The sequence below is a fragment of the Bufo bufo genome, chromosome 7 (assembly GCF_905171765.1).
Source record: "Bufo bufo chromosome 7, aBufBuf1.1, whole genome shotgun sequence".
NCBI lineage: Eukaryota > Metazoa > Chordata > Amphibia > Anura > Bufonidae > Bufo > Bufo bufo.
Window position 1 is genome coordinate 29,370,994 of NC_053395.1, and position 12,509 is coordinate 29,383,502.

Here is a 12,509-nt window from a genome sequence, read left to right on the forward strand (position 1 = left end):
CCCCAATTCCCCCAATGTGGCGCTCCAAAGTGTCTCATAGTCGACTGCGAGTTGTGAAGAAATAGTGACTTGCACACAACCTCTCTGCTCACAAACTGCTGAAAAGATTCCATCACGGTGGTTTTTCTTCTGATTGTCACAAGTCGTCTAACTTTTCCCTCTTAGGGAAGCTTTAAAGGGAACGTGTCAGGACCCCCTCTGAGGACAGCACAGTGACTGACACGCTTACAACAGCAGTCTGTCATTTGTAAAGTTAAAGTGAAGTCGTTTTTGAGTACTTACATGTTAAACGGTGCAGGGGGAGAAACCTGTCCATCAGCAGCTGAAGGGCAGAAGGAGCCTGCATATCATGCATATAACTGGACTCATTGCTGGTTGTGCAGGATTTCAAAAACATGTCTGCTTTCTTCCAAAAAATGCACCATACCTGTCCTCAGGTTGTATGCTGTATTGCAGCTTAACCCCATTGACTCCAATGGAGCTGAGCTGCAAGATCAGACACAACCCATGGAGAGGTGTGGGGCTGTTTTTGGAAGAAAGGAGTCGTGTTTTTCTAATCCTGGACAACCCCTTTAACAGTATGAGAGAGGGCGACATAAGGAGCCCTATCCTAAGGAAAGAGGTAGACCCCATGCACCTCATTGAATCAGCCTCCAAAGACATCTGAAATGAACCACTGCTTAAAGGGGTTGTCTCGGCAGAGACAGCCCCTCACAATATGAAGGTGCTTGCTCCCGGTAAACAGCTGATAATTCCAGGGGATCCATGAACATCTAGGTTCCCTGCAGGAAAGATATAGTATTACATGGCGGCCATTCAGATGAATGGCTGTCCAGGTAATACAAGGATGGCTGAAGTCCAACAGAAAGGGAGCCGCTATTGTAGAACAGCTCTTCATCTGGTTCACAGAGGGGGGTCCCAAACAGGGGAACTCCTACGACATACATGTGCCCTAATAGAGCATATACAGGGGAAGTCTTCATGAGACAACCCAGAGATTTTTCCAACTGATGACCTATCTTCTGCATAGGTCATCAGTATCTGATGGGTGGAAGTCTGACACCCGGGACCCCGCTGATAAGCTCACCAGGCACAGTGCCATACATTGTATAGTGGCGGTCCTTGGTATCACACCTCAGCCCCATTCACTTCTATGGGGTGAGCTGATCCTAGGCTATGAGACTGATTAACGTCATGTTACACGGCCTAGCCAAAGTTGTGAGAAGGCCGCGGCACTACCACCTTCCCAAACGGCTGGTCGGTGGAGGTCCGGGGTGTCAGACTCCCACTGATCACACTCCAGGGGATAGGTCATCAGTTAAAAAAAATCTCGGAAGACCCCTTTAAAATTTTGTAGAATAAAACGGAAGCTCCAACTGCAAAGTGTTAGAGGTTAAATCTCACAGACAGAAAGAACAATGTTATTGTCCAATTACAGGAGGCTCAGCTATAATAACTGAGAGGACGCCCACCAGAGCAAAAACCGACAACCGCAGCTCTATTAACTCATTACTAAATTATAGCTTTGCAGTCCAGGATCTGGCTGGTTTCCCTTACGTCTTACCTTCTCCTTGTGGGATAACTCCGTATAATGGTGTCAATCCCACGAGTCCCTTCATTATATGATCTTCCCTCTCACATACATGAGATATTAATGATCTAGAAGGGTTAAATTGCTGCATACTGTTTAGACGGTTTAGTACTTGGTTCCCATTGCCCACAGTATTAATATTCCCCCTCCCCGAGTAGTTTAATGCCTAGTTGTCCAAGTTGCCTTGTGACTATTCCAACCATGGTTTATAGAGGTCTTGTAGTGGTTTTAGCTCTTTATTTAAGGATTTATTCTACGGAAATACTCGTGGTTATGATTAAGGCAACACACACAATTTTTTAGCGTTTCGACACCGTACAAAATAGCAGCTCCCAGTAAAGCATGTTAAGGCATCTTCAATGATCCATTTTTATGGACGTGCTCTGAATGGGAAAGAGGAGAACGGCATTGCCAGAAATCTCATATCTCCAAGAGAACAAAAGGATTGGGCATGCTGAAATTCAATATGCTCAACCCTTCTCTCCGCTAACATCTGCCATTGGGAGAGAGTCAGAAAATCCTCATACACATTAGATGGTCGGCCGCTCCCGCAGAAATTGGTGCGGCCAACATCTATCTAATTCAATATCCATCTTTCACATCTGCGGCGGTGGTACCCAGATAGGGCCGTGTTCTGCATCCATGTCAAATCCGCATTTTTGGCGGATTGCACACGGAGCCATTCATTTCTATTGGTGAAGGAAAAAAATGGACGGCAGGAACAGTCATTTCTAGTGATGGGAGTGAGAAAAATCCAGATTGCACATGGAAGATGTTCCTTTATTGCCGATCAGTGGTTTTTGGACCGCAATACGGACAAGATCGTGTGCAGGAGGTCTTAGGCCTCTTTCACACTTGCGTTGTCCGGATCCGGCGTGTACTCCACTTGCCGGAATTACACTCCGGATCCGGAAAAACGCAAGTGTACTGAAAGCATTTGAAGACGGAACCGTCTTCCAAATGCGTTCAGTGTTACTATGGCACCCAGGACGCTATTAAAGTCCTGGTTGCCATAGTAGGAGCGGGGAGCGGGGGAGCGGTATACTTACAGTCCGTGCGGCTCCCGGGGCGCTCCAGAATGACATCAGAGCGCCCCATGCGCATGGATGACGTGATCCATGCGATCACATGATCCATGCGCTTGGGGCGCCCTGACGTCACTCTGGAGCGCCCCGGGAGCCGCACGGACGGTAAGTATGCTGCTCCCCCGCTCCCCGCTACACTTTACCATGGCTGCCAGGACTTTAGCGTCCTTGGAGCCATGGTAACCATTCAGAAAAAGATAAATGTCGGCTCCGGCAATGCGCCGAAACGACGTTTAGCTTAAGGCCGGATCCGGATCAATGCCTTTCAATGGGCATTAATTCCGGATCCGGCATTGCGGCAAGTGTTCCAGATTTTTGGCCGGAGCAAAAAGCGCAGCATGCTGCGGTATTTTCTCCGGCCAAAAAACGTTCCGTTCCGGAACTGAAGACATCCTGATGCATCCTGAACGGATTTCTCTCCATTCAGAATGCATTAGGATAATCCTAATCAGGATTCTTCCGGCATAGAGCCCCGACGACGGAACTCTATGCCGGAAGAAAAGAACGCAGGTGTGAAAGAGCCCTTAATGAGAACACAGGTCGTTTGCCCGCCACTTTCTCCATTCAATGTGCAAACTGAAACATAGCATTGCATGTTACTACAGAATGGTTCAAGAAGGGGCCCATGTGCTTTTCATGTCCCTGGCTGCTTTCTGGAATTGCACCACATGCACTTACTGATGGTGGAAAGTCAACTTTTTGAAAACCAAAATAATATAGAAATGATACAGTATATTTATTAACTGCTCCATACATACTCTAAAAAATTGCATTGTACTGAGTATCTAGGCGGCATTACTACTGTATTTACAGAGGCGACTTTAAAAATGAGTTTGTGAAAAAAAAAAAAGAAAGACTGGTGGCAAAAATACTTTTGTATTACGAGAAGCCATTAGTCTTGTTGTTTCTTCTCTTCCAGCTTGTGACTGCCATCCGGTGGGGGCAGCAGGTAAGACCTGCAACCAGACCACAGGGCAATGCCCTTGTAAAGATGGTGTGACCGGTCTGACATGTAACCGATGTGCCAAGGGATATCAACAAAGCCGCTCCCCAATCGCTCCATGCATCAGTAAGTAACCTGGTGGAACCATTGATACAGCAACATATCTCACTGATTTCCTATCTGCTGAATATAAACGTGACTCTACCTTAAAGGGGTTCTCCGGGAATTAAGAAAATGAAAATACTTAAAATATTATTGTTTGATAGATATATTCCCAAATACCTTTCATTAGTTATAATGGATCGTTTTGTCTAGGGAGCAATCATTAGGAGAAATAAAATGGCCGCCGTCCTATTAGTACACACAAAACCTGTCCTAATCACACAGCAGGACAAGTTACTTCACAACACTGAAGTAAAGAGCTGCCTCATCCTCCTCTCCTCTTCAGCTGAATCCCTGTAGGAATGGAGTCCATGGAGAGACATGAAGTACAGAGGGGAGGGTGTGGATAATAAGCAGCAGCTATTATATGCAGTCTCCATTACCACAGTCTGTCCTGTCCGTCCTCTCTGTACTTCATGTCTCCTCAGGAGCTCCATTCCTACAGAGATTCCGCTGAAGATCTTATCATCTGTATTCAGGATCATAACCCCTGACAGGTAGAGCAGAGTGGATGATGAGGCCGCTCTTCAGGACAAGTTACTTCACATCAATGAGCTACTGTGTGATTAGGACAGGTTTAGTGTGTACTAAAAGGACGGCGGCCATTTTGTTTCCCCTGATGATTGCTCCCTAGACAACATGAGCCATTATAAATAATGAAAGGTATTTGGGAATATATTTATTATAAAGTAATATTTAAGTATTTTCATTCCCGGAGAACCCCTTTAACTCCATTTTGAATTCATCACCCACAGTTACAAAAAAACTTAAAAAAACTCGCCTTTGGCAGATGTTAATGTATTATATGGTGTATAACCAGGCATTTTTGTGGTTCTTCCCCATTTATTCCATGTAGTTGGTTAGTGGTACTTGGTACCAGGCTAAGAGTCCATTCACACGTCCGTTGTTTCTTTCCTGATCTGTTCCGTTTTTTGCGGAACAGATCTGGACCAGTTCTGTACCCATTCATTTTCAATGGGTCCTGAAAAAAAATCAGACATTGAGCTGTCCGATTTTTTTCAGGACCCATTGAAAATGAATGGGTACAGAACTGGTCCAGATCTGTTCCGCAAAAAACGGAACAGATCAGGAAAGAAACAACGGACGTGTGAATGGACCCTAACTGTACATGCGTACTGCAACTTTAGGAGGGGACAGGAGGCTAGAAAACATCTAGATATGTAACAAAGAGCTTCGGTTCATTGAGGACATCATCAGAATAAGATGTGTCTTGCTGCCACCGCCACTCTTTGTATCATATGGGAGTTGGCTGGCAGCCATGTTGGGAACTGGTCGATGGGGAGCTCGCTCATTTGTTCGCGGCTTTGATGACTACTTATTTTACTCTGTATGTTATCTTGTGTATATATATTTTATCATTCTTGTCACCTACGTCATGTTAACTCTATTTTTCCCCAAATCGCAGTATACAGATGAAGTGCATCCAGAAATGTTGTAACTTGCACATTTTGGTCTTTTACCTTTCCCATGACAGTTTCAGTAAATATATATTTTCTCTATACTTATTGAGTGGACTCATCCTGGGGTCATATAAAAGCTATGCTGCATGACCCGAGTCAATCAGATGTCTACCCCTTCTCTGAAACAGAAAGAAAAGCTGCAGCTTCATCCCCCTCTTCCCTGTCTTCTAGCTACAGTTCTAGATGGACTTGTTGGAGACTGAGGAGGTTTCTTAACATTCATGGAGAGCACACAGTTAATAATTTTTTATTTTTTTTGCTATGATCATGACTATTTCCCCCAAAAGGTAAAGAAAGCATTTAGATTTTTTTTAAAGATGAACTTTCAGATTATGAATTTACATTTTTCCTGTATTAGGGTGTTCCTCTATACCTTTCCAGTTCTGATGTTCCCTGACCATACAGACCTTTTTTTTTTCCCTCGTAGTATTTGCCTTCCATGACTCACAGCTAATACTCTATGAACACATTGCATAAATAAATGTCATATTTTTTCTTCTTTTTTTCCCCCCATCCGCCAGAAATCCCAGCAGTGGTCCCTACTCCAGCCCTCACCAGCACAGAGGAGCCAGCTGGTAAGTCTTAACAATCTGCAGGACAAAGAAGGTGGGGCGGTATTCTAGATAGCTAACCCCAAAGTAAATGAAATTAACACCGCTGCCAGTTCATCTTGTCGGGAGGAAGATGGTGGATGCCAGGCGTTTAGAGCGTGCATCAAAACACTGGGAATTTTTCCCTATTTTCCGAGACAAGCTGTTCAGAGACAAGTTTTCCAGGCTCACCGCCAGAGAATATGCCAGGCCGCGGGGGGTGGGAGCATGCAAAGCAATGGGTTAACTGGTTCTGGCCCCTCTCCCAAATTTAATAAAAACTAGAAAATGAAGAAGGAAAGGACACTTGGTTCAAGGGGAGGAGGGGGGTTGACTACATGTCAGAAGAAGGAAAACAATAGTCATCGTACAGGGATTTTGCAGAAGTTTTGCATTATTCTTTGTATCAGTCAAGTGAGGACAGTTATGACGGTTGAGTCCAGTGATGTATGCACGAGTCTGCTAACGTGCAGAAGACGGAGAAAGTTCAGGGGCGGCAGCAGAAAGGGATCATTGGAGGAAAAAAGTCATCGAGGACAAGGGCAGGGGAGGGAGAATAGAAACATGGACTGAAACACAATGGGCTAAATTTACAATACTGGAAGATTAAGGCTACTTTCACACTTGCGGCAGAGTGATCCGGCAGGCAGTTCCGGATCCGGCAAAACCTATGCCAACTGATGGCATTTGTAAGACTGATCAGGATCCTGATCAGTCTTAAAAATGCCTGATCAGTCAGAAAAATGCATTGACGTGCCGGATCCGTCTTTCCGGCAAAACGGATACGGCATTTAATTTTTTCACCTTTTTTTCGGTCTGCGCATTCCGGTATTTTGAATGCCGGATCCGGCACTAATACATTCCTATAGAAAAAAATGCCGGATACGGCATTCAGCCAAGTCTTCCGGTTTTTGGGCCGGAGATAAAACCGTAGCATGCTGCGGTTTTATCTTTTCCCTAATAAGTCAAATTAAAATAAAACTAAAACTGAAGACATCCTGAACGGAATACATTCAGAATGCATGGGGATATAACTGATCAGTTATTTTCCGGCATTGAGCCCTTTTGACTAGTGTGAAAGTACCCTAAAAGGACTGAAAAAGTGAAATGTGAATGGATTGTGAGTAGTCAAAGCAGTATCTGTTTTTTTCTCCCCAGAAACAACACCACCCTTATGTTTTGGTTGTAACTGGTATTGCAGCTCAGCTCCATTCAGGGGTTGTCCGAGTTCAGAGCTGAACCCGGACATATCCCCTTCTTCACCCCTCAGCCCCTCTGAGATGAGCATAGGAGGATTTCATGCTCCGATGATCTCCTTCGTCTCAGCGCAGGGAAGAGATTTTTCATTATATCTAGAGATGTACCAGGTCTCTGCTAGGCGGAGGCTTCCGCATAGCATTGTTCCCAGTGACTTCACCAGCACTAATGGGCGGGGTAGGGGAGCGCTAAAGCCCACCCATTAGTGCCGGTGATGTCACCGGGAACACCGATAGGTGGAAGCCTCCGCCTAGCATTGTAGGTTTGTGAACAAAAAAGCCTGAAAATGCTCCAATGCTCATCTCAGAGGGGCTGCCTGGGTAAAGAACGGGTTATATCTGGGTTCAGGGAAACAAATATCTTTGCAAACATCAAAAGAAAGAGGGACCAGGGTTAAGGCCGGATTTAGACAGTCTTTTCTATTCATGTGCTATTCGAACTGCACCTGCATAGCGCAAGGACCCAATAAATTAAATGGTGCAATTCACACTTCAGTTTTGTGGCACGCACCGATAGTCCATGACGAGTGGCTTGCAGCATGCACCGCACGGCCGTCCAGTCCATGCACTGCAGACAGAAATCATAACCGTTTTATGAAAAAGTAAACTGTATATTTCGGGAAAAGTGCATTTTTTTTTTTTTATTATTATACAAGGACTGTAATGTAGTATCCTATTAGAGTTTATTTAATGATTAGATGGGTCCATCATAACGAGGGCTGCTAATAGGACAGGGTCTGTCTTTGTGAGTCAGGCCATTAGAGGGTGTTTTCCAGGAGTGGAATATAGATAATCTATCCTCAGGATAGTTCAACATCTGATCGGTGGGTCAGACTCCCAGCACCCCCACCGATCAGCTGCTTGAAGAGGCAGCGGTGCTCTGGTGAGTGCTGCAGCCTTCACACTGCATACCAAGCACAGCGCCGTTTGTTGAATAGTGGCTGAGCTTGGTATTGCAGTCCAGACTTATTCACTTGAATGGGACTGAGCCGCGCCTAGGTCATGTGGCCAATGAGCATGACATCATTGTCCTTGGAAGAGGCTGCAGCACCCCCCAGTCTCTACACACATCTGATCAGCGGGGTGCTGGAAGTCAGACTCCCAACAATCAGATATCAATATTATACCCCCAGAAAACCCCTTTAACTTACCGGACAAAGATTTTATGACTATATAGTTAAAAATTGCACTGATTGGTGCAATTAGAAAACCCCTGATAATAGCAGTGTCCACCATTCTTACCCATTTTTCACCCAACTGTAGCACTGATCCTTACCCCCGTAGACTTGACCCTAAATGTACGACCACCCAGTGCGGTCATGTCTCGGTTGCATTGAGGACTCGCTGTGGTCACCTACCATGCGGCTGTCTAAACCAGGCTATAACTAAACTAATTAGGACTGCACTGTTTTGTTGATCTGCATTGTTAATGGCTGCATGGCATTGCAGGTGCAGTGCGTCCATTAACAATGCAGACTGAGTAAACAGTGAGGTGCTAATCGGCTTGTATGGCTGCGTGGTACCCAACCACACTGAAAGGTTGTGCCATAAACGTGGCCATACATTTTAGGTGAAAGTCCGCTGTATACCTGCAACTGTGCATATATTAAATTGAATGCATAATATACTAATTTAAAAAAATACATAATTTAGGAATTTGTTGTGCAGAGAAATAAATGCAGGTATACTATACAGTTAAAATGTGCAGCCAGTGCAGAGTCAGATACAGTTGCAAGAAAAAGTATGTGAACCCTTTGGAATTATATGGATTTCTGCACAAATTGGTCATAAAATGTGATCTGATCTTCATCTAAGTCACAACAATAGACAATCACAGTCTGCTTAAACTAATAACACACAAAGAATTAAATGTTACCATGTTTTTATTGAACACACCATGTAAACGTTCACAGTGCAGGGGGAAAAAGTATGTGAACCCTTGGATTTAATAACTGGTTGAACCTCCTTTGGCAGCAATAACGTCAACCAAACGTTTCCTGTAGTTGCAGATCAGACGTGCACAGCGGTCAGGAGTAATTCTTGACCATTCCTCTTTACAGAACTGTTTCAGTTCAGCAATATTCTTGGGATGTCTGGTGTGAATCGCTTTCTTGAGGTCATGCCACAGCATCTCAATCGGGTTAAGGTCAGGACTCTGACTGGGCTACTCCAGAAGGCGTATTTTCTTCTGTTTAAAGGGTTTCTGTCACCCTGCAAAACTCTTTTTTTTTTTTGGATAGTTAGATTGCTCATAGTGCGATATAGCAGAATATAATGCTCTTACTTACTTTCATGCGGCCGATTCTTTATAAAACGAACTTTTATAATATGTAAATGAGGGCTCTACCAGCAAGTAGGGCGTCTACTTGCTGGTAGCTGCTGCAGAAATCCGCCCCCTCGCCGTGTTGATTGACAGGGCCAGCCGTGATCTCCTCCTCCGGCCGGCCCTGTCAGTAATTCAAAAATCGCGCGCCTCGCGTCATTCGGCGCAGGCGCTCTGAGATGAGGAGGCTCGTATCCTCAGCACTCCCTCAGTGCGCCTGCGCCGATGACATCACCGAAAGAGAAGACGTCATCGGCGCAGGCGCACTGAGGGAGTGCTGAGGAGACGAGCCTCCTCATCTCAGAGCGCCTGCGCCGAATGACGCGAGGCGCGCGATTTTTGAATTACTGACAGGGCCGGCCGGAGGAGGAGATCACGGCTGGCCCTGTCAATCAACACGGCGAGGGGGCGGATTTCTGCAGCAGCTACCAGCAAGTAGACGCCCTACTTGCTGGTAGAGCCCTCATTTACATATTATAAAAGTTCGTTTTATAAAGAATCGGCCGCATGAAAGTAAGTAAGAGCATTATATTCTGCTATATCGCACTATGAGCAATCTAACTATCCAAAAAAAAAAAAATGAGTTTTGCAGGGTGACAGAAACCCTTTAAGCCATTCTGTTGTTGATTTACTTCTATGCTTTGGGTCGTTGTCCTGTTGCAACACCCATCTTCTGTTGAGCTTCAGCTAGTGGACAGATGGCCTTAAGTTCTCCTGCAAAATGTCTTGATAAACTTGGGAATTCATTTTTCCTTTGATGATAGCAATCTGTCCAGGCCCTGACGCAACAAAGCAGCCCCAAACCATGATGCCCCCACCACCATACTTCACAGTTGGGATGAGGTTTTGATGTTGGTGTGCTGTGCCTCTTTTTCTCCACACATAGTGTTGTGTGTTTCTTCCAAACAACTCAACTTTGGTTTCATCTGTCCACACAATATTTTGCCAGTACTGCTGTGTAACATCCAGGTACTTGTGCAAACTGTAAACGTGCAGCAATGTTTTTTTTGGACAGCAGTGGCTTCCTCTGTGATATCCTCCCATGAAATCCATTCTTGTTTAGTGTTTTACGTATCATAGATTCGCTAACAGGGATGTTAGCATATGCCAGAGACTTTTGTAAGTCTTTAGCTGACACTCTAGGATTCTTCTTCACCTCATTGAGCAGTCTGCGCTGTGCTCTTGCAGTCATCTTTACAGGACGTCCACTCCTAGGGAGAGTAGCAGCAGTTCTGAACTTTCTCCATTTATAGACAATTAGTCTTACCGTGGACTGATGAACAGCATGGCTTTTGGAGATACTTTTATAACCCTTTCCAGCTTTATCAAGTCAACAATTCTTAATCGTAGGTCTTCTGAGAGCTCTTTTGTGCGAGGCATCATTCACATCAGGCAATGCTTCTTGTGAAAAGCAAACCCAGAACTGGTGTGTGTTTTATATAGGGCAGGGCAGCTGTAACAAACACCTCCAATCTCACCTCATTGATTGGACTCCAGTTGGCTGACACTTCACTCCAATTAGCTCTTGGAGATGTCATTAGTCTAGGGGTTCACATACTTTTTCCACCTGCACTGTGAATGTTTACATGGTGTGTTCAATAAAAACATGGTAACATTAAAATCTTTGTGTGTTATTAGTTTAAGCAGACTGTGATTGTCTATTGTTGTGACTTAGATGAAGATCAGATCCCATTTTATGACCAATTTGTGTAGAAATCCATATCATTCCAAAGGGTTCACATACTTTTTCTTGCAACTGCATATGCTTGGCACTGAAGAGTTAAGAGAAACCCTCGAGGGTCTGTGGAGGGGTCGCTGCCCACGTGTGGTTGGATGCTGGAGTACCGAGTGCCCATTGCTCTTTCATGGTCGGTCTGAGGATCAGGGAGGGGAAGTGGAGGCTGGTCAGAAATCTTACACAGAACATTCTTGTGGTCAGGCTATGTTAACCCCACCACTACCAGACCTGCAGCCAATGATGCGGATGTATAGGGTCTTCTCCTACAAAATGTATACCCAGCTATACACAAACACCCAGCTGTCAGAAATCCTCATGGAACCACTTCACGAAAGCATAGACCCTCATTCTGCAAAGCACATAGGCAACAAGATCACCATGACAGATAACACCAGTAGGGGAACTCATAAACCCACTGTGCCCTTTATAAAGATCTTTTCCCAAAATACCCTCTTACCTCTATTCAATGAATGAGAGATAATTTGGATTTTTATATATTTCTCTCTCCTAGTTTCTCATTGTTAGAGAATTATATTTTTCCCGAAAAAAGGGCTTTAAAGGTTCAAACTGTACAAAATATAATGCCAAATGCAAAAGCCGAGGGGAAACATGAGGAGCTAAAGAAGCACATTGCTTTGCTTCTGCGGGGGACTCCTCAGTTGGACCCTCACCAATCGGACATTGAAGGCATATCCTAGTGACCCCCACTAATCTGTAAAAGGGGTTGAATGGGCTGACCATGCACCTTCTGAAAAAGCATAAGTGTTGCCATGAGAAGATGTAGTGGCATATTGCTTTCTTATTGCCACTTATATGTCATTCTGTAGGGGGCTCATCAGCTGGACCCTCACCAATCGGACATTGAAGGCATATCCTAGGGACCCCCACTAATCTGTAAAAGGGGTTGAATGGGCTGACCATGCACCTTCGTAAAAAGCATAAGAGGTGCCATGAGAAGATGTAGTGGCATATTGCTTTCTTATTGCCACTTATATGTCATTCTGTAGGGGGCTCATCAGCTGGACCCTCACCAATCGGACATTGAAGGCATACCCTAGGGACCCCCACTAATCTGTAAAAGGGGTTGAATGGGCTGACCATGCACCTTCTGAAAAAGCATAAGAGGTGCCATGAGAAGATGTAGTGGCATATAGCTTTCTTTCTGCCACTTATATGTCATTCTGTAGGGGGCTCATCAGCTGGACCCTCACCGATCGGACATTGAAGGCATATCCTAGTGACCTCCACTAATCTCTAAAAAGGGTTGAAAGGGCCGTCCATGCACTCTCCGAAAAAGCAGTGGGAAGCCGTGAGGCACAAGGCTTTCCTTCTGCTGCTTC

The 12,509-nt window shown here is 44.9% G+C and overlaps 1 protein-coding gene across 1 annotated transcript in view; it reads left to right on the forward strand.

Moving 5' to 3' along the window:
• NTN3 (netrin 3) overlaps window positions 1–12,509 on the forward strand; it is a 67,280-nt gene that overhangs the window by 37,611 nt on the left and 17,160 nt on the right. Inside the window, exons 4-5 of the mRNA XM_040439285.1 lie at window positions 3,596–3,745; window positions 5,784–5,837. Of these exons, the coding sequence (XP_040295219.1) occupies window positions 3,596–3,745; window positions 5,784–5,837 (204 nt within the window). The remainder of the gene's footprint in view (window positions 1–3,595; window positions 3,746–5,783; window positions 5,838–12,509) is intronic.